The 22857-nt window shown below is 41.1% G+C and overlaps 1 protein-coding gene across 1 annotated transcript; it reads right to left on the bottom strand.

Moving 5' to 3' along the window:
- Positions 1-475: 475 nt before the first annotated feature.
- On the bottom strand, positions 476-22857 carry LOC117077701 (nuclear RNA export factor 2-like). The gene is given in 24 exon segments (XM_033201375.1): positions 476-520; positions 666-726; positions 3327-3348; positions 3351-3508; positions 4001-4073; positions 4746-4788; positions 4900-5015; positions 5124-5182; positions 5299-5406; positions 5554-5609; positions 5688-5756; positions 6164-6200; positions 7888-7997; positions 8184-8291; positions 8412-8500; positions 8659-8728; positions 8837-8916; positions 9031-9139; positions 9251-9334; positions 9925-10057; positions 10298-10481; positions 20160-20272; positions 21446-21523; positions 22748-22857. Coding segments are annotated over 24 exon segments (2115 nt in total).

The following is a 22857-nucleotide window of genomic DNA, read 5'->3' as shown; positions in this document are numbered from 1 at the left end:
GCTTCTGTTGGGCTCCAGGTTGAGCATCTGACAGAGTCCCACTGTCTCTCACGGCCAAGGCCCATCTCTGGAAGGAGTGTGTGCCCTTTCCCATCAGGATTTACTGACAAATTACCTATGAATGCAAGCCTGATTGATGTATCTCCTACAACCAGCCAGGGATGAACAGGGATGCAGGGTCTTTCAGTCCTGGCCCTGCTGGCTCATGGTTGGGGCAGGGGAAGAGCAATCCAGGACATGCAGTGTACAATGTGTAACATCACTCTTTATTATGAAAATAAATGGTGATTATGAGTGGGGCGAATACACAGAACAACTGGTTCTTCAAGTGGTTATGTTACCTCGCCTGCAAGTTAACTTTGGCTTTCTGGTGAGCCAGGCCGCCAACCCCAATCCTGGGCATGGCCTTAGGCTGGTAAAAAGAGGAAACAAAGAGGATGTGAATGAAGACAAAGAAGACATCAAAGGGCTCCTTTTAGGGAATTTGCTTGAAGGCCTCCACTGGGATCTTGCTCTCGGTCTAGAGGAACTAAAGAAAAGGAGTTGGGACATCCAAAGAGCCAGATGCTCTGGGTTCCATACCCAGACCACCTGGCCTCAATTTTCTGGCCTTTCTGAAATACAGGAAACATCCACGTTTTACCCACTTGATTCCCAGATCTCACCTGGAGCATAGTGAAAACCTGGTCAGCTTTGGTGTAGTTCTACTCACTGTCCTGAAGGCACCTGGGGTGGGAGAAGAACAGGTGATCTCTGACACACTGACTATGCAATGCCACCCCTTAATCTATGCTACTTTTTGCTGGGACACATATACCAATATGAGCACTATTGTAACAATGAATAAAGGCCTACGGAAAACCAAAATGCCTGTCGCTGACATTCTTGCCCACTAGAATACAAAGCAGAAAAATCGGGTTGTTCAAATGAACAAGGGCTTAATACATATTGACAAAAAATGATGTTCAAGAAATAATAAATAGAAATTCAAAACTAAAAATTATCCTCTAATTTTAAAATTGTGGTATAAGACAGGATTCACCATTTTAAGGTGTACAATTCAGTGATTTTTCTGGTATATTTACAAGACTGTAACCATTACAATTTTGTCTACCCAAAACATTTCCACCGCCTTAAAAAAAATACTCCTTACCTGTTAGCAGTCACTCCTCATTCCCCTTTTTGCCCAGACCCTGGTTACTATTCATCTGTTTTCTGTCTCTATGGATTTGCCTATTTGGGGCATTTTATATAAACGACCTCATACAATATATAGTCTTTTGTGATTGGCTGTTTTCACTTAGCATAATATTTTCAAGGGTCATCCATGTTATAGCATGTATCACAACTTCATTCTATTTTATTGCCAAGCAATATTTCATTATATAGTTATATCACATTTGATTTATCTTCATAAATTGATGAATATTTGGATTGTTTCCACTTTTTGACTATTATGAATAATGCTGCAATAAACACTCATTTTCAAGTTTTTGTGTGAGCACAAGTTTTCATCACTCTTTGTGTAATTGCTGTGTCATATAGTAATTCCATATTTACCATTTTGAAGAACTGCTAAACTATTTTCCATGGTGGCTGCATCATTTTCCATTCTTACCAGCAATGTATGAGGGTTCCAATTTATCCATAGCTTTGTCAACATTAAAAAATTTTTTTTAATTGACATAATAATTGTACATATTTATGGGGTACATAATGATGCTTTGATACATGCAATGTACAGTGAGCAGATGAATGTAACTAGCATATCCATCATCTTAAATATTTATCTTTGTGTTGGGAACATTTAATATCCTCCTTCTAGTTATTTGAAACTACATATTATTGTTAGCTATAGTCATCCTACAATGCTGTAAAACACTAGAACTTATTCCTCCTATGTAGCTGTAATTTTGTATCTTTTAACACAGCTCTCCCTATTGCTTTCCTCCTATCAACACTTGTTATTTCAATTTCAAAAACTGGTAGCCACCCTGCCTTGTGTGAAGTGATACCTCAGTGTGGTTTAGATTTTAACTGGGTTATTTTCATTTTTATGGTTGAGTTCCAAGAATTCTTTATATATTCTGAATACAAGTCCCTTATCAGATATATAATAAGGCACATATTTTCTCTGATTCTTGGGTTGTCTTTTCACTTTATTGATAGTGCCTTTTGATGCAAAACAAGTTTTAAATTTTGAAAAATCCACTTTATCTAATTTTGTGTGTATATGTGTGTTTTGTTATATGTCAGAAACCATTGTCTAATTCAAGGTCACAAAGATTCACTGTTTTGTTTCCTTCTAAGATTTCTATAGTTTTAGCTCTAACTTTTAGGCCTTTGGCTATTCTGATTTATTATTGTATATGGCATATGACGGGGTACAAATTCATTGTTTGTGAGTGGATATCCAGTTGTGCCTGCACCAGTTGTTGAAAAGGCTATTCTTTCTTTACCCACTGACTTTTTTTCTTGGCGCTCTGGTAGAAAAACAATTGACCATAAAGGTAAGGATTCTGGTTTATTTTGGACTCTCATTTTATTACATTGATCTATACATCTATTCTTAGGTCTGTATCACTCAGTATGGATTGATTACTGTAGCTTTGTAGTAAGACTGCAGTAACTTTGTAGTGGGTCCTCCAACTTTGTTCTTTTTCAAAATTATTTTTTATTCTGCATTCATTGTATTTCATTTAAATGTTAGGATTAACCTCTTAATTTCTACAAAGAAGCCAGCTGGGATTTTGATATGGATTGCATTTGCATGAATCTATATATAAATTTGGGGAGTATTGACATTTTAACCATATTAATTCTTCCAATCCAGGGACATGGGATATCATCCCATTTATTTAGGTCTTCCTTAATTTCTTTCTATAATGTATTGCAGATTTCGAAGTAAATGTTTGGATTTTTTTGTTGTTAAATTTGTTCCTATGTTATTTTTATGCTTTTGTACATGGAATTGTTTTCTTAATTGTATTTGCTTATTGTTCATTACAGGTATATAATAATACAATTGGTTTTTGTATATTGATTTTGTATCCTGAAACAATGCAGAACTTGTTTATTAATTTTAACGAGTTTTTAAGTGGTTTCCATAGGATTTTATATATACAAGATCATGTCATGTGATCTGAACTCTATATTGTTTAAAAATTAATTTCATTATCACAGTTAATGTATATACTTTATGAGCCCACTCATTTTTGGAAACACAACATCTAAATAGTTATTTTTACAAATTAACTGAAAGTTTCCGTTTTTCACTCCCCACTCTTCCCAGCTCACATCTATCCTGAAAGACTCCCAGCACTCACTTCTGAGACTGCTCAAGTTTATCCCAGACTCGATGGAGACAGTCTCCACCATTTCCTGCTGCTCCTGGGAGAGGGTAGGCAAGGAGCTGGAGGAGGGTGCAGGCATTGGGATGGAGAAGGCACTCTGGGTCTCCTTCATGCTGGCATTCCTCACAATCAGCTTGTCATTCACAATATACAGACTGAAGGAAAGATAAGCTCTCAGACAACTGGAAAAATGGACAACCCCACACTTGCAACAATAATCCTACTTCCACTGCCACTGAGGAACCAGATTCCTTCCAAGCCCCTACTCTGCCCACCTTTCAGATTCCTTGGCTGGTAGGCTTTACCCCTGCTGCAGAGTCCACCTTCGGAGAGATTGTCTACCAGTTTCCTCAGATTTGTAGATTTAACCCCAATGCATTTACACTTTACAAAAGAAGTAGACATCCCATTTTCAGAAAAGGACTGTTTCACAGAGAAATCTTATAACTGGACAAAAAGATACACAGCTAATTAGCAAGTATTGTGGCCAAAAAGAGAATCTGGTATTCTCATAATCTAGACTTCTTCTTGGATCTACCAGTTGGCTTTCCATGGTACTGAGAACATCCCGAGGACTGCACCACCACATTACCACACCATTGGCTCCAGGACAGAATGGGTACTCCCACCCACAACACAGCACTTACTTGGAATTGCTGATAGAAGTCAAGATGAAAGTTCGGGTGAAGGCAAGAACAGAACCTGGAGACTCTCCTTCCACTTTAAAAACAACAAACGATACTTCCTTACAGTTGCATATGCTTTACAAATTCATACAGGGTTCTCCAGTCAAGGAGATAATCTTTTTGTACCCTGAAGGGAGCCAGCCTGGACAACTTTTCAGTGAGAGTCAGGAGGGGGTTTCAGGGACTGAGAGGGCAACATTAGGAACAACTGGCTCCCAGGGATAGAACCCCCTAACATGTGTCAGGTCTCTTGACAAACATAAGTTCGCTTGATTCATTTTACACGGTTGCCCAGGAGATGAGCTTACCAACCCCATTTTGCAAATGAGGAAACTGAGGGGTTAGGTAACAGGACAATGTCCCAAGTTCGCAAAGTAACAACCTGGGATGAGAACCATCAAACTCTACAGACTGTGTCCCTAACGCCTGAGCGGTGCAGGTGCAGACAGGTATGGATGTAGGTCAGGAAGTAATGATGTTTGGGAACAAAATTGGGGGAGAGGAAGAACACAAAGGGAAGGGAACAAAAAGGAAAGAACACAAAGATAACAGAAAGTTGCCAGGAGAGGAAGAACACAAATGGAGAGGAAGAATGCAAGGGGAGGGGAGAAGAGCAACCTGGGAAGCTGAGAGCGTTATTGGAGTAAGCCCAGCCTGGGGAAGGGAGTAATGAGTGATCTGGAGAGAAGAATCTATAGACACTCACCTTCCTTAAATACTCCATTGACAGAAAAGAAGAGCATCCTTTCCTGAAAGGGAAGAAGAAAAAACTAGAGCCTTCATGATCCTCCTACCCACCTACCTACTTCCTATCTACTCCAGCTCTCTGGGCCTGACTGAGGGAGGAAGCAGGTGCTCACCGTCTGGATGCACAAATCTACCACATAGGAGTTAAGGTCATGCTGAGTTCTGGGCAATACACTGAGGGAGTCCACAATCTCATGTTTTGTGTGCTTCAGCAACTGAAGCCTCAGGCCTGTGTGAGAAAGAGAAGCATTGAGGGCTGCCACACCCTGTACCCTGTACCTTATTATTGACTTTCCACCCCATTTCCCATGCTGATCTTCCCCCATCACACACTCACGAGGGTCCTTGATATTCTTTATATTCCTGCTATCCTTGAAGTATTTTTCCAAGCTACTCCTAGAAGAAGAGGAGGGACAGGAGTGGGTGGTCTGGGTAGTGCAGACATTTCCAGGAACTGGCCTTTTTGGGGGAGCCACATGGCCCCAGACCAGAGTCAGAGCTGTGACACTCACGGTTCTGGGTCCTCAGGGTTGAGGGTAATGGTCAGGGAGAAGCAGGCCTTGTCATGGTAAACACTGAGGAGACCCTTTCGATTTTCAGAGTCATAGATCAAGTAATACCTGTGAAAGAGCAGTGGGGATAGGCTATCTCTGTGGCCTGGGCCCCCAAATGAAACTTGAAGACTTCCTAAATCCATGAGTAGACATTTGCTTGGGTGGCCTGTCTTGTCTCAGCCTTCCACTGCTTTAGGATTCTGGGGTACTTACTGAAGCAGGAACTGAATTACCAGACTCTTTATGGTCTCGGATCCTTTATAGCTTTCCTGGAATCAAAAGACATCTTGAAACTATGTGGTTTAAAAAACATCCCTTACAATATCTCAAATCTGGTCCCTCCTTACCTTACAAGGTTTTATTATCTCAGGGGCTTCAATGCCAATTATAACTGGAGATCCTAACTCCTGGCCATCCTAAGCAAGGAAAGAGGCAGTCAGCAGTGCATACCAGAGAGGTAGAGCTGGATGAGCAAGGAGATGAACAGGCCCAGAGGGAAAAAGGGTTAGAAGTGAGGCGTGAAATGGCCCCCTCAAAATTCTATCAGCAAGACAACAGTTGGAGTCTTCAACAGTGGGTCTTGGAAGCATCTATATTATTAGATGCAACTTTTGTGTGAATTAGTGAGTGTGAGTGCTTGTGTGTATTCAAGGACATTTTATTCCAGGGAGAATATTCTTGTCTTTTTCAGGAATCTATGCCTCTAAAGTAGATAAGGGTTGGATACAAACATGTAATCTAGGCAAGAGCCAAAGGACTTGAGGGCAGGCATGGAGGTCATGTACTTGAGTAAGAGGAGACAATGATGACAGTGAATACTTACCAGGCGTAACAACTTGGGGAAATATTCCCGGATGGTACTGTCCATAACAAAAAATAGAATGAAGTGATTGACAATTCAGAGTTGCCCAGCCTCTCTCCCTTTACCTCTCCCTCTCCCTCTCCCTCCCCCTCTGTCCCCCTCTCACTCTCCTCCCTCTCCTTCCTCCTGGTTAGCTTCCACCTAGACTGTCCCGACTCTCTTCTCCAGTGCCACAAGAAGCAGCATTGGGAGCTCCAGGGTTTCTTCCCCCTCCCTCCCTCCCCTTTGTCCAAATCTCGACAGAAGGCTCTGCAGGGAGCAGGAAATGGAGTGGGAGCGCAGGGCTCTGCTACCCCACTGGCTGTCCATCAATCTGCCTGGCCTGGCCCTGGCCAAGACCAGGTCAGCCCTTAGGGATGCCCAGGATGCTGGGATAGGTAGGTGAGTGAGGCTGGGCTCAGGAGACAGGAAGGGTAAGGCAGGGGGATGACAACAGAAATGGGGTGAAGGTAGGGGAGGGAGAGACAGGTGAGACATAGGAGAGGAGAGACAAGGGAGAAATAGGATGCAAAGTAAAGGGAAGGGAAAGATGTTCTACTGTGGAGGTGGAGTTCAGGGAGGTATAGAGGAGAAAAGGGCTCCCCTGCTGCAGCCCTTTCTCTCATCGCCCCCAGCTGGCCCTGGGGACTGAGGCAGGAAGGGAAAACATGCACCTGTTGGGCTGGGGCCCACTGGATGCGGCTGGAGCCTTTCTCACCTGTATGAGTGCAGTCTGAGCTGCGCATGGGAAACAGAGCAGCCACGGGGACAGGAGACCTTCTCCCAGGAGGAGTGAAGGGTCAGGCCCCAGCTCAGCATGGGGTTCAGAGCCTGGGGACCCACTCTCCCAACCACTGCATTCTCTTCTGATGGTCCCTGACTCCTGTGCCCCTCTGTGCTGGCACCTTGACTGAGAAATGCTACCCGTCTCAGGCTACCCAGGACTCCTCTGAGGGCCCAGGCAGGACAATGTGAGGTGTGGAGGGAAGGAGAGGCAGTGCCCTGAGAGGCCTGTCCTTCTGTCTCCTCAACCTCCTCAGCCCTCTGCCTTCCACTCCTGCCTCAGGAACGTGGCCCGCTTCTGGTCCCTTGACTCAGGACACCCAGATTTCTCCTCAAGGAAGGCCCAGTTCCTGGCATTGGGCCAGAGGAAGAGATGGCATGACAGCAGCCACCCAGGGCCTCGGCCCTCAGTATGAAACAGGGAAGCCCCCATGCCAGCCCAGGACAGGTGGCGGGACCTTTTTGGAGCAAGAGGAGAACCCCTCTTGGGACAGGGGAGGAAAGCCCATCTCAGCATGGAGGCAGGAAGGCCTGTCTCAGCATGAGGCCCTGGACTAAAGGAGTCTTCTTGGTCCAGGGCACCAGCATCTCAACACTGCTGGTCCTGGGGAGGTGGGGGAGCCCTGCTTCCTGGAGCACACTCACGGAGGGCACACTGGAGGAAGTTGGGTAGAGACAGGCAGGAAACACACCCCAGAGCAGGTGAAAAGGGGAGCATGTCAGAGGAAGGAAAGGAGACCTCTAAGCACAGATGAGTGAGTGACACAGAGAAAGGAGAGTGTGTGTGTGTGTGTAGGAGGGGAGGTTTGTGGTCCTCCTAGAGGACCAAGGCTGTTCCTTCCTGCAGAAGGGCACTTTCAGACACAGCTGAGTCACCCAGGGAGCAAAGGTGCCCAGGAAGGGTGACAGGGGTTGCCACTGACCTTACATAGGCGGACTGGTCCGAGAAGGTGCTGCACAAGGGGTTCCCTTCTAGCCATAGCTCTTCGAGCTTCAGCCCTTTCACCTTGCTCAACTCCCACGCTGACTTCAGCTAAGAAAGATGGGGAGGAAACTGGAGAAGGAGGGCCAGGGAAAGAGAGACACCTGGGACCGTGGGTCCTGAATTCCCCCAGCCCTCACAGTCACCCACAGGTACCTCTGCCTGCTTGTTGCCATTATCCTGGTGTGTACTGCCATCCACCCTCCATCCAAAGTTGATCTGGCTCCCCCTTCTCACCTTATTTTTGGAGAGGTTCAGGGTCTTGACTTTGGGAGCCTTCTCTATAATGTCAGGCAGGCCATCCAGCTGGTCCAGTTTGTTGTCACACAAGTTCAAAGATAATAGCTATCGGGTAAGAACAGTTAGAATGACGGATACTATCTCGAGGCTTGGAGACAAATCTGCCTTTCGCCCCATCTCTTCCACCCCTCTAATTAAATACTAGCGCTGGGCCTAAGGCCTCACCTCAGGGAAATTCCTTTCAATGATCTTCAAAGTGGCAGCCATGCAGTTTCTTCGGTTCAGGATTATATCAATATGATGTTTCACCAAGTCTCCAGGAAGCCAAGAGAAGGGAATCAGAAGGCTGTGAGGGGCCTGACTGGACCAGAACCAGCACCAACCCCTCCCAAAGTTGCCATCCATATAAATATCCCTCCCAGACAGACTGTTCTGCCCCTACTTGCCCTAGAATTGCTGCTGTCAGCCATACCTGGGTCAAAGCGGAGCCTCTGGAGATCAAGAGCTTGCTGGGAGACATCATATCGTTTGTTCAGGGTCAGCTGCAGAGACAGAGACGAAGAAAGCAGCTCTGAGGCTCTGGTGGTGTGGTGGTCATGACAGGGAAGTACAGGTGCGGGGGAAGAAGAGGTGCCTTGAATCTGTATTACCTTTAGCTGTGCCATCTCTTTTGGTTTCAACATTTTCTGCATAGACTGGGGTTTAGTAGAAAGATTGACAAAAACGATACCTGCAAGAAGGCGAGGCAAGGTAAGCACCAGGACCTCTAATCTCAAAAAGACAAAGACTAGCCCCTGGCCTGTCCTCCTTCCCAGAGACTACATATAGGGAGTGTTGTTGACATATACCTTTTGGTTTTTCTCATCATGAATCTGGCAGTTGACTTTCTTTAATGCACAGGCAGCACTAACATCCTGAATAAAGAAGTGGGCCTGATTTTTGTTGTAGTGGAACTACAGGGAATAAAGGCAAGAGCAATAGTGTCAGAGATCAGTGGCTCCTGCTGAGTCAGGCGTCTCCCCCTCCCTTGTGCCCACTCATCTGGCTTCACCATCTTCTCTTACAGCGACTGGAGTGAAGGGGACATTGCAATGGCTCTGGATTGAATTCACTATCCAAGTCTTATCATACTTTATCCCATAGGGAATCTAATGGTGAGAAGAAGGGATAGGATAGAAGAGAGACAACATGAAATTAAGTCTGGAAAATAACCCAACTAAGTGTTTTATTCTAACCTTCTAATGGAGCTTTAAAAGACTTCTAAGATAGGGACCATAACATGATTTCAACTTTTTTTTTTTTTTTTTTTTTTTTGCCAGACATGGATTTCCTAGTTGTCCTTTTCTCTCTATTCCAAATGTACCTCCCAGATAATAAAATTCAGATGTTCTAAATGATCCTTTTTTTTTAAGGTGCTAGGAGATTCTACCTATTGAAGATCCAGCCTGCACCTCTGACAAGAACTCCAGAAACTCAACACTGCTACACTTAGCTTGAGCCATGAGGCATCTTGTGGAGAGCTGCTCCATATTCTTGGCAGTAGTTTCCACCTTTGCATTTAGACAACCTCTTGTGTCCTCTTGCAGTCAGCCGGTTCCCTTTACATTGTTTTTCTGAACCTGTGCTTAGATGTTAATCCCCCGTCCTCAGAAAAATATCTAGTATTTACGTGTGATTAACACAACTCTCCCTAACCCACCTTTCCTGCACAGCTTTTGCATTTTCTCAGGACACTCACTGTGACCTTGAACCAGGTCCCCAGGTCTCCATTCTGTGTGTTCTTCTCCACTTCTCTCTCTGGAGGAATTCTATCTTGGTATTCACTATGGCATTTCACACTCCTACTATTGGGTTGTAAGGTAGAGGGGTTGCTGTAGGGAAATGGATAAAAAGATATGTCTATAAATGTATAGAATGCATAGAAATGTGACACAGTTTTTCATACACCCTCAACTCACTTAAACCAGGTCTGCAATTAGGATTTCTCAGCCATTACTTCACTTCTAGCATTCTTCAGTTTTTCAAGGAGAGGAAAAAAAAACTACAGAGAGTGAAAGAATTACAAAGTCTCAGGGGCTGCTATGTGCAAACCAGACTGCCTGGTTACTTACTTTCTTATTTGGGAGTCCTCGTGGACATCCCCCACCTCTACATTTTCATCTTCCTTCTGAAGGTGGGGAGGTGGGAGCTCATACCCATCATGTTCATCATGAAAGTTCTCCTTTCCAAAATTCCCCTGGGAAGAATCTCCACCTTTATTTTCTCCTTGAGGAGAGCTGCTACCATCACTGTGTTCTGAAATTAGGAACAAAAATAAAAGTTCGAAGACAAATCAGTGGTCATATACCATGTACCATTTCTTGGCCTAACATAATAGTAAGGCAAGCAAAGTGCCAACCTGCCCTAATAGAGCAGTCACACAAACCCCAGAAAGCAAACTCCTCTACCTGTCCAGATAGGAGAGCCTTTTCTAACAGATGACATAATTAGGGAAGAGATCTTAAAGCAGGAGGTAACTGTGTGGAACTATTTGGAAAATGGAGCAGGATTTATAGAGAACAGAGTGTGAATGTTCATGGATTAGACTGGACATCAACCAAACCCCAGGAAGAATCCAAATGTTGCCTTCTGTTATGCCATTGTAGTCTAACAACCTCACCAAAACCTGATAGGCAACCTCTCTCACACTTCCCAAATGCAATCAGCCACCAAATTGATTTTATTAACAATCAGCAAGCTGTACTGTCTTTTCTAGCGCAAGCTTTCATGACAGGATGGATTGATCCATCATCCTGCTAAACTGTCTATCTGCCTCCAGCCTTGCCCTCAACAATACTCTTTTGGAAATACACAAAGTGAGCTTTCTTTTTGCTGAGCCTAAAATGCCTTTCAGCTGAGAAGACAATGCTTCTAATCTCCACTCTTCTATAACAAGGAGCTGAACAATGATCAGAAATGGTAGGTGTCAACTATAATTTCCAAGTGTTTAGCGATTTTTCTGTCATCAGAGAGAATACTCTATATGACTTTCATTCTTTTAAATTTATTGAGGTTGTTTGATGGCCCAGGACATGGTCTATCATGAATGTTACAAGATATGTGGAAAAATAGTGTACTCTGCTGTTGTTGGATAAAATGTTCTATATATGTCATGTAGATCTGGTTATTGTATTGATTATACTATTCAGATCTTCTATAACCTTGTAGATTTTCTATATAGTAATTCTATCAGTTGCTAAGAGTGGTATGTTGAAGGCCCCAATGATAACTGTGGACTTGGCTATTTCAGCTCCATCAGTTTTTCTTTCATGTATTTTGAGCCTCCGCTGTTTGGGTGTGTACACAGGTAGGATCATTCTGTCTTCCTGGTGGATTGATCCTTTTATCATTATGTAATATTCTTTTTGTTTCTATTGGTTTTCTTTGCTAGCAAGTCTACTTTATCAAATAATTGTGGACTCAGGAATGCTTATAAAGTATTTCAGTTATATTTCACACTGTATTTACTCCTAGGAATTTCCTTGTTCACCCTCCGTATTCCTCACCAACATGTTCAATTCACCATGTGGCAAGATTTGGAAGTTTAATTTACATCTACAAGATAGTATCAATTATCTTTCCCATCAGCGTATTCACAAAGGATATTTTATTTTTATCACATTCAACTGAAACAATGGTAATGCTAGTGGTTTTGGAGGTGGGGATTAAGGAAATTAGACTATCTGAAGCCAGCTTCCTTTTAGCATCTAAATTTAAGGTTCTCTAGGTTTGTATTTTATTTATATATTATATATATATGTGTGTGTGTGTGTGTATATATATATTATATATATATATTGTTTTTTGTGTTTTGGTTTTTTTTTTGAGACAGGGTCTCACACTGTCACCTAGGCTGGAGTGCAGAGGCATGACCTTGGCTCACTACAACCTCCACCCCCTGAGGTCCACTGAATCCTCCCACCTCAGCTTCCCAAGTAGCTGAGACCACAGGTGCACACCACCATGCCAGGCTATTTTTTTTTTAATTTTTGGTAAACATGGGGTCTCACCATGTTGCCCAGGCTGGTTTCAACCTCCTGAGCTCAAGAAATTTGCCTGCCTTGGTCTCCCAAAGTGTGGGATTACAGACATGAGCCACTATGCCCATCCATAAGTTTGTATTTTATATGTATTATATATTAATTATTCCATGTTATCTCAGGACATACTTGCGAGTAAACATTCTATTCAGTCCTGATCACTTTACAATATACTTATTATGACCGGGCCTCAGATGAACTCCTCTGAAAAGTCATTGCTTTCACCGTGTGACCCATGGTCAAGATAGTCTTGTTACTCACAACCTTTGGAACTTTCCCTGTATGGCCCTGGAAGTGAAATTAAATATGGGCTAGAGCATTTGATCCAGAAATGTTCAGTCCCCAAAATTTAATGATAGCTTGGAGTGCTCTCTTTTTCTCATATTTCACATCCAATTGATCAGAAGTCTCTTGACTCTACCTTTAAAATATATCTAGAGTCTGGCCCCTTTTCATTCCCTCCATTGCTACTACACTGGCGAGGTCACCAACATCTATCTCCTGGATTACACTGCCTTCCAACTTGTCCCTCTGCTTTTACACTTGCTCCCTCACCATACATTTTCATCATAGCAGGGAGAGTGATTTTTTTGAAGCATAAGTCAAATCTTCTCATTCCTCTGCTCAAAAATCTTATAACAAGGGTTTGAATCCCGTCAATATGTTAAAAAGCCATGAGTTCATGATGATACTCAAAAACAACAATAAGAAGATCCTTATTGATGACATTTGTAGAATGCCAGGAAACCAACTTATATTTATAAATTTGTAAATAAGGGAAGAATCAAATATTTATTCTGCCTTCCCTGTGCAAGCTGTACATAAAGATAGCCAATTGTTGATGAAATTTTATTTTTATAGGAATATTCTAGCTAATATATGAAGAAGGCAAGATAGAATTTGACTATCGTCATTCAAAAACTTCTAATTAAATAAAGAATTTATACATGATCATTAATACCTTGTAAAAATCACAAAAAGGGAAATAACCAGATATCATGTACTTTGTTATGGGTACCACCTATGAAATATTCTTGCCAAACATTAAACCTGAATCTGATCGGCCTGAGAAGCAATTTAGTACTTCATCATTGTGGATAGGCAATGAACCAAATGTATGACAAAAGACCCAGTTTCTTTAACAATAATTTGAGAGAGAGGGAGAAAGACAGAGAGACTGAGAGATAAACAGAGAGAGAGGTGATAAATGAGTATGTTTGCTGCTGTATGCTTGTATGCTATTGAATATGTTATATATACACAGATATATTTTCAAACTGCAATCATATTGTAAAAATATCTGTAACCTACTCTTTCAGTTAACATTTTACATTATTGCATGTTCAGAAATAATACTTAATTGATTTTTATTATTTATCAAATTAATATGCTTTCCTTTAAAGACATTGTGGAAATTAAAGCTAAGGTCACCTGTTTACCAGAGCAAGAACTGATGGTTGAATCTCATTGAGCTGAAAGCTCAGGAAAGAATAAATATGATTAGTTCAAAGTTTACTTTTTTCATATTCTCTAAAATATCTAAATAACAATTTCTGACTTTAATATAATTTATGCATTAGATTATTATTATAGTTAAAATTTGTCACAGGTCGGGCGCGGTAGCTCACGCCTATAATCCCAGCACTTTAGGAGGCCGAGGAGGGTGGATCACCTGAGATTGGGAGTTCAAGAGCAGCCTGACCAACATGGAGAAACCCCGTCTCTACTAAAAATGCAAAATTAGACTGGCATGGTGGCGCATGGCTGTAATATCAGCTACGCGGGAGAATCGCTTGAACCCAGAAGGTGGAGCCTGCAGTGAGCCGAGATCACAGCTTGGGTAACAAGAGCGAAACTCCGTCTCAAAAAAAAAAAAAAAATCTGTCACAAGCTTTAATCTACTAATAAAATTTCAAATTTTAATAAATCTTTCCAAATTTTTGCTACTATAAACAATGCTGTGAAGAATAGGATTATATAACATTCTATTATTTGTTTACAGTTTTTCCTGCAATAATTCTACAAGTGGATTACTTTGGTCAAAACAGGAATGCTTTCAAATTTAAGAGATTTTTAGAAGTGGCATTTACAATATACATTTATACTTATCTGCATGTTAATCAAGAGTGAGTGAATGAGCTTATATTCTCACCAGTTCACCAACCATTTTGAAAATGTCTATATATTGATAAAACAATTGCCCTTTTTAAAGTTTATATTTTGAAAAACATTCCCTCAATGTATATATTCATAATTAATCAGGAGGATGGCGGGAAGAGAAGGATCTAGAATTTATATCAGGGGAGTGGTGGAGATATTAGAGAGTAGTTGAAGGCTGAAAGAGACCTGACAGTCTCATAAACAAGAGGCAAACACTCAAGGATGGAAGCATAAGATGAGGATGAGCAATGGCAATACGATAAAATGAGAAAAACTTCTGATATACCGAATCCATGCTAGCCATATATGTCCATCTGGAAAACTTCATGGAAAGCATATTACATTTGTTTTCCCATTCCTGTGACATTGTCTTCCAAATATTAGAGAGAAGACACAGTAAAGAAGGTAATAATGAGGATAATAAGAACTATACCAAACTCAGCATTTGAAAAAATAAATTGAATTTTTCTTCCAGCAAAGAGAGACTAGTTAAGTTGCACCAAACTTCCAACTGAGAACAACTAGAAAAGTGTGGAAAATGATTTAAAATAAAAAGTTATTTAAAGGCATCAAAAAGCTAATGATACAATAAGATGCTATGGGGGAAATACCAGGGGAAAAAAGGAAACTCAGCATGTAATCCCAATCCTGGGGGCTGATTTTTTTTCTAGCAGCAGTTGATGATTCCTGAGGATATAGGTAAGATGCTAAAATGCTGTGAATTTGTACCAAATTCCCACAGAGTCATAGAGCTAAGAGCATAAAATGTGAAGTTGGGTATGTCAAGGAGAGGGGACCTTGGCAAACCACTCAGGCTTAGATAGGAACCTCTAAGAGCTATGTCAGGTAAATACGGGTAAACTGGAAATAGACCAGCCCTCCAAGGGACTGAAGTCCAAATTAATCATCTCAATCATCAATGAGATTACAGATTTGGGGTTTTCCTTGCAACCTAGCAAGTTGACAGAAAAAAATCTTCCCTGGAGCAGACAACTTCATCCTAAGACTGAAATAAATAAATCTACAATTTATTATGTATAGTTCCCCGAAAAAAAATCTGGAAGGAGATAAAAATGACATGATTAAAAACCAAGCAAGCAAAAAATAAAAAATAAAAAAGACAATAAAAAACACATAAAATCCAGATAATCAGATAATGGCATTATTGTCAAGAATATAAAAGATTAAGTATTCAGCCAAGAATTGGAAAATATATTAAAATGAACAGAATTTCTAGAATTCATAAATGCAATAACTGTATTAAGAACAATTTTGTGATTAGCAGCATAACATAATAGATATACTTTTGTAGTCTTTACCCTTCAGATTACAATGTACATTCTTGCCTTACCAGTCTAATGCATATTAGTTCTTTTACATCTCCTTGAACAACAAGGAGGTTTGGAAAGAAGGATCTGAAGAAAATATCCAGAATGAAGTATGAAGACACAAAATTATGAAGAATACAAAAAGACATGGGGCAAATTAAAGGAGATACAGTGAATACACCAAACATATTTAATTGGAGTTCTAGAAGGGAGAAAAGCGAGTAGTTCAAAAGCAGTATTTCAAGGTATAATGTTCGAGCAGTTTCAAAAAGTAGCAAAAGATACCAAGTCACAGATGCAAGAAGCAATGTATATTTCAAGTACAGTGGGGCATGAGGAAAACCAAACCCAGGTCCATCATAGTACAGCTGTTGAAATCCAAAGATAAAAGCAAATATTCAAAGTAAAATCAAAACAATGGGTTATCTTCAAATGAGCCAAAATAAGACTGGATCGATATGTAATTTTTAAACAGAAATAATGTAGCTTGAAGAAAGTAATGTTATATATCCAGAGTGCTAAAGTATAATAGCCATAGGCCTAGAATTGTGTGTTTATATAATTTCCATTTTTTTTAGAAGATACAAAAATGGAAGTTAAATAAACATCTGTGATATTGCAAAACATATATTAGATCTTCAACCCTGTTTCCTGGCATACAGCTCCTAAAATTTTTATAAACTCCAAAGTGAAGTCTTTTTGTATGCTAAGCTGGCAGCCTCTAGGTAGCTTCAGGATGGAGGATGGTCACTGGAAAGAGCAAGGCAGTATTAAAGGGCTGGGACTTTCAAGGAGCTGAAGGGTAAGTCAGTCACCAATGTCCAGTGGATTAACCAGTCATGCATACATAAAAAGCCCACACAAAAAGTCAAAGGACAGAGTTCAGAGAGCTTCTTGATGGATGAACACATGGAAGTTCCTGGAGGGTGGCACACCTGGAGAGGGCATAGAAGCTCCACATCTCTTCCCGCTGCCTTGCCCCATACATCTATTTGTCTGCATTATTTGCAATATTCTTTATAATAAGCTGGTAAATGTAAGTGCTTCCCTGAGTTCTGTGAGCCATTCTAGCAAATTAATCACATTCAAAAAGAGAGTCGTAGGAACTCCAACTTGAAGGCGATCAGTCAGAAGTTCTGGAGCCCCAGACTTCTGATGGGTGGTGTCTGAAGGAGGGGGGCAGTCTTGGGAACTGAGCCCCCAACCTGTGGGATCTGATGCTATCTCCAGGTAACCTAATTAATTTTGACGCTATCAAAATTAAATTAGCGGACACACAGCAGGTGTTTACTATAAAACTGATTGCTTGCTTGTTGGTAGGGAAAACTCCCCACATTTGATCACAGAAGTCTTCTGTGCTGATGGTTGTTGTGGAGTGAGAAAACAGAAAAAAGCACTTTAAGTGATTTTTTTTCACACTTCTGACTTTTTTTTTTTTTTTTTTGAGACAGGTCTCACTCTGTCGCTGCCCAGGCTGGAGTGCAGTGACATGGTGTTGGCTCACTGCAACCTCCGCCTCCTGGGCTCAAGTGATATCCTACCTTAGCCTCTAGAGTAGCTGGGACTACAGGCATGCACCATGCCTAGCTAATTTTTGTTTGTCGAGATAGGGTTTTTGCCATGTTTTCCAGCTACTTGTGACTTTTTTTTTTTTTTTTTTTGAGCTGGAGTCTCACTCTTGTTGCCCAGGCTGGAATGAAATGGCACGATCTTGGCTCACTGCAACCTCTGCCTCCTGGGTTTAAGTGCTTCTCCTGCCTCAGTCTCCTGAGTAGCTGGGATTATAGGTGTGCGCCATCATGCCCAGCTAATTTTTGTATTTTTAGTAGAGACAAAATTTCACCATGTTGGCCAGGCTGGTCTCGAACTCCTGACCTCAAGTGATCCACCTGTCTTGGCCTCCCAAAGTGCTGGGATTACAAGCGTGAGCCACCGCGCCCGGCCCTACTTGTGACATTTTAATGCAAACAAAAGCTAAGCAAATTTGTCACCAGTCAAAACTCAAGATTCATCCTCAGGCCAAAGAAATATGATCCCAGATTGAGGCACGTAAATACAAGAAGGAATGAAGAATAATTACATTGGCAAATATGTAGGAAAATCTAAATGAATACTGACTATATAACACAATGATAATGTCTTTAAATAATTTTAATATGTGTTCTCATTGTTCAGCTCTCACTTATAAGTGAGAACATGCAGTGTTTGGTTTTCTGTTCCTGCATTAGTTTGTTGAGGGAGGGGAACAACACACACTGGGACCTGTCGGAGGGGTGGGATTAGGGGAGGAAAAATAGCTAATGCATGCTGGGCTTAATACCTAGGTGATGGGTTGATCTGTTCAGCAAACCACCATGGTACACGTCTAACTATGTAACAAACCTGCACATCCTGCACATGTAGCCCGGAACTTAAGATAATAATTAAAAATAATTTTAAAAAGGAATTTAAATATATAAATGTATATAATTAAAAATGCACACCAATATACTGGAAGGGGTATTATAAAAGTTAAAATATTGGAAGGTACCTGTGTTGTCCAAGGATATGTAAAAGAACTAACATACATTAGAGGCAAGAATGGATGTTGTAATCAAAAGGTAGACTACAAAAATGACAGAAGAACGTCACATTATCAATCCAAATGAGGCAAAAATTAATAATTTAAAAATAATTTTAAATTTTACAAAGGAAAAGAGAAAATTAGAATAGGAAAATAGATGTAAAGCAAACAGGAAAATGTTATATTTAAGCCAGATTATATGTGGAATTCTGTTAAATGTAATGTACTGAAAGTTTCAAATAAAAAAGCAGAGATCATAAGACTCAATTAAAAATAAATTCAATCAAATGTTCCTTAATAGGAACATATGTAAAACAAAACACAGGACATTTGAAAAAAAAATGGCAGAAAATGTACCATTAAAACACTGACCAAATGAAAGCTGTTATAACTATTCATAAGAGAAAAAATATACTTTCAGTAAAACATTACTAGAAGAAGGGATATTTTGTAATGACACATGGTTCAATTCAACATAAAGATGTTAATAAAACAAATTTGTATGTACTTTTTAGCGCAAAGCCAAAATACACATGACAATAAATTGATGGAAGTAAATGGAGAAAAAAATGCACAGTAAAAACTGACAGAAGTAAATGAAGAAATGGACAAATCCACATTCTCAGTAGGAAACTTAAATATACTTCACTGAATGACAGATAAAACAGCCACAAAATCCGTTAGGTGAAGATTTAAAAAACATGACTAACAAAATTTACTTAACAGAGGCCGGGCGCAGTGGCTCACGCCTGTAATCTCAGCACTTTGGGAGGCCAAGGCGGACGGATCACGAGGTCAGGAAATCGAGATCATCCTGGCTAACACGGTGAAACCCTGTCTCTACTAAAAATACCAAAAAAAAAAAAAAAAAAAAAAAAAAAAAAAAGAAGAAAACTAGCCGGGCGTGGTGGCGGCGTCTGTAAGTCCCAGCTACTCAGGAGGCTGAAGCAGGAGAATGGCGTGAACCTGGGAGGCGGAGCTTGCAGTGAGCCGAGATCGCGCCACTGCAATCCAGGCTGGGCGACAGAGCGGACTCCGTCTCAAAAAACAAACAAATGAACAAAATTTACTTAACAGAAAGAACACTGCATATGACAACACATGCAACATTTCAGAACAGATTATATGCTGACCTATAAAACAAGCGTCAAAAACGCTATAGTGGTAATATAATCTACTTTGAATGGCTGCTGAAAATTTGAGGTTATTGGGGGGTTCCCTGCCCCTCCTCCACCCCTAGTATAAATCTCAAGAATGTTATTTTCCAATATCCCTCACCTCAGGTGACACTCCTCACTTCCCAAATCCTGAACCAGAGAGGATCACATGACTCAGACCTTTCCCCTAAACCAGGGGAACATCTCGGCTCAGCCATTACCATAACCACAGGAGGGGAAGTTTTCCATGTGGTGCCAGGATGGATGTGTCAGGACCCACTAGGTCCAAGACCTTAAGAGAGTGGGAAACAGTCAGCCTTGGCTCTTGCTACTTCCCATTTAAAGGAGAGTCCGCTAGGTGTCATGTGGGTTGGAATGGAGGTGGGGAGGGGGCTCAGTCCCTCCTGCCCTGTGGGGACCTAAAGCCAAGGCTTCATGCTGACCAACTCACCCATGGTGTGTCCTTAAGGCAGTGACCTTTCACCAGTGTCCTCACAGGGCTCTCTTAAAGGGAATCTGTGTGGTCTAGAGCTCGGGGTTTGCAGAAGTTTGGGGAGGGCAGCACAAGATGGTGAGAGCAAGTCCCAAGCAACTTTGTTAGTGGACAAGATGGAGTCCTTACAGGAAGTCCCTTCTTCAAAGGCATAGAGAGGAGACCTCTAGGGGCTAGACAAGACTGAACTTACTTTTCTTACTGCCCCCTAAGTTCACTACCAGTCTAACCCCCAGGGAGCGGTTTCCAAGGGAGATACTTTTGCAGAATTGGTTAGCTACAATCACGGGGCCTCGGACCCGGGTACTTGTTACAAACAGAGAACTCAGCTATTCAGTCTCTGTCCAATGCATTACATTGTATTTCTTTATGGAAGAGGAGAAAACTTATTTGCAGAATCACCAGCTCCTTGCTGTCCCTGAAGTTTATCTAATTATAAATATTGAACACTACAAAATGTGTATTTTGAAAATAAAGTCATTCTGCACCTTCTATCAATATGATCACCTCACAATGACCTAAAGATATTCACTGTAATCTATTTACCAATCTGCTGCACACTTTCTAGATATGCAAGGCAGATGTTTACCCACCTTAAAATATTTGTAACAAGCATACATATATATATACACACACACTATACATATATATTCTTTTAAGAATTTGAAGTCACATAATTTTCTGCAAACTGATTTTTTCACATACTGTAACATCCTTTAATTCTCATTTCTTTACCAAATGTGGTTTGGATGCAGATGTTTATTATAGAATCATTTTGCTTTTCAGGGAAATTAACTGTTGATATTTGTTACACTTTCTCCTGGTAAGCAAAGTCCTTTAGCACAGGGATATTAACACAAAGTCTGCAATACCATTGCAAATATGTTCTTCCAGCTTTTCAGATTTTAATATTTTTTCTTTTGGCAATATAGCAAGTATTTCTAAACTTTTATTAAATTTATGACTTAGAAATAAGACAGGTAATTCTTTGGGAGTACAGTGGGAACAGAAGAACACAGGGTGAATAGGAAGGGAACAAAAGGGGTCAGGGAAACTGGGAGAGTTCTGAGAGGGAGCCCAGCCAGGGGGAGGGAGCAGTGGGGGATTTGGGGAGGGGACTCTACAGACACTCACCTTCTTTCAACACACCATAGACAGAAAAGTAGAGCATCCATTTCTGAAAGGGAAGAATTCTGGTGCTCAGGATCCCCCTTAACCTCCTACCCACCTCTGGCTCTCTGGGCCTGTCCAAGGGAGGAAGCAGGTGCTTGCCTTCTGGTATCACATGTCCACCAGGAAGGAGCTGATGTCATGTTGAGTTCCGGACAACACACTGAGGGAGTCCACAATGTCACGTTTTGTGTGCTTCAGCAGCTGCCCTCACAGGTCTGTAGAGAAGAGAAGCAAGGATTTGGGGTGGGAGGTGCTGCCACACCCTGGCCCTTGGCCCCTGTGATTGTTCCCATCGCACCCCCTTACCTTGCCAAGTCTTCCCCCGTCACAAACTTGAGCATTTTTATATTTCCACTATCCTTGAAGTACTTGCGCAAGCTGCTCCTAGGAGAAAAAGAAGAGCAGGAGTGGGTGGTCTGGCCAGTGAGGGCATTTCCAGGAGCTGGCCTGTGTCTACTGGGGATCCTATTTCTTGTTATCATCCTGATGTGCACTACCATTTACTCTCAACCCAGATTTGATCTGGCCCTTTCTTCTCATCTCATTTTTAGAGAGGTTCAGGATCTTGACTTTGGGGGCCTTCTTTATAACGTTAGACAGGTCATCCAGCCAGCAAACTTTGTTGTTGTGCAAATTCAAAGACAATAGCTTCTGGGGAAGAAGAGTTAGATAATAACAGAGTGATCTCATTGATGTGCTCATTTCCCTGCCCCCTTCTTTAATTGTTTTAAGAAGACTGGGAATGTCAACAAAAGTAATGTCTACTGATTTCTCTGGAGGCTAATTAGGAAAGGTGTTCAGAAGAATAAATAGGTATTAATCTGTTGGAGAGAGCACTAGAGTAAGAAGCAGACCCATTTCTCTTTACAGCACCTTAGGTAGGCCACATCCCTTATCCTGTATTCCACTGGTACATAGGATGAGCAACAAACATTACTACATGAGTGTGTTTGTGTGTAGTAATGAAGATTAAGAATATTGCTGCCATTGCTGAGTTAAGGAAGTAATCATGATGGCTTTCTTCTTTATATTTTGTTTTGTAAATTAAACTGTTTATAATATTTGAATTTCACAATATACATTTGTTTGAAAAATATTCACCACTTACATTTTACATAATTTACAGACCTCTGAACTTGCAGCATCATTTCTAAGAATTCATCATATGAGACATTTTTGTTGCATGGATTTTTAAAATGTTATTATGCACTATTTAAATTATAATAAATTTTATTATGAACTATTTAACATATACCAAATAATGTCAGAATATTTTTAGTTATTCTGGATCTAAAGCTTTCCTTTGATGTCTGTTGTTTTGTAAACAGACATTTAATGGGCACCTCTGTGTGTCAGGCTATAATGCTTAGTGAGAGATGCAAAGATGAGTAAGATTTGATGATTTCCACTCTCAGTGGAAATTACAAAAGTATGTGCCAGGCAAATGCATAAGCTTATAATGATCTTGTAGAAAAATTGCATCTATTTTGCATTTTCATAAGCAGCATGTATCTAATATTGATGAAGAATTTTGGAGTCACCCTAAAATGTGTAAAACAGTTTCACGAACTATTAATCCTAAACCTTTAGTAAATTAAAAAAGCTAACTTCTGGCCCGGGCGGGTTCCGGGCACAGGAGCCGAGGTTCCGGCAGCAGCTCGGCTGGGAGACTGCGCGACCCGGCGACTGGGCCACACGCGAGTCCAGCGTTGCCGCAT

Source organism: Trachypithecus francoisi, unplaced genomic scaffold (genome assembly GCF_009764315.1).
Source record: "Trachypithecus francoisi isolate TF-2019V2 unplaced genomic scaffold, Tfra_2.0 Lachesis_group6, whole genome shotgun sequence".
In the NCBI taxonomy this organism is placed as follows: Eukaryota; Metazoa; Chordata; class Mammalia; order Primates; family Cercopithecidae; genus Trachypithecus; species Trachypithecus francoisi.
This window is presented reverse-complemented; position numbering and strand designations above follow the sequence as displayed.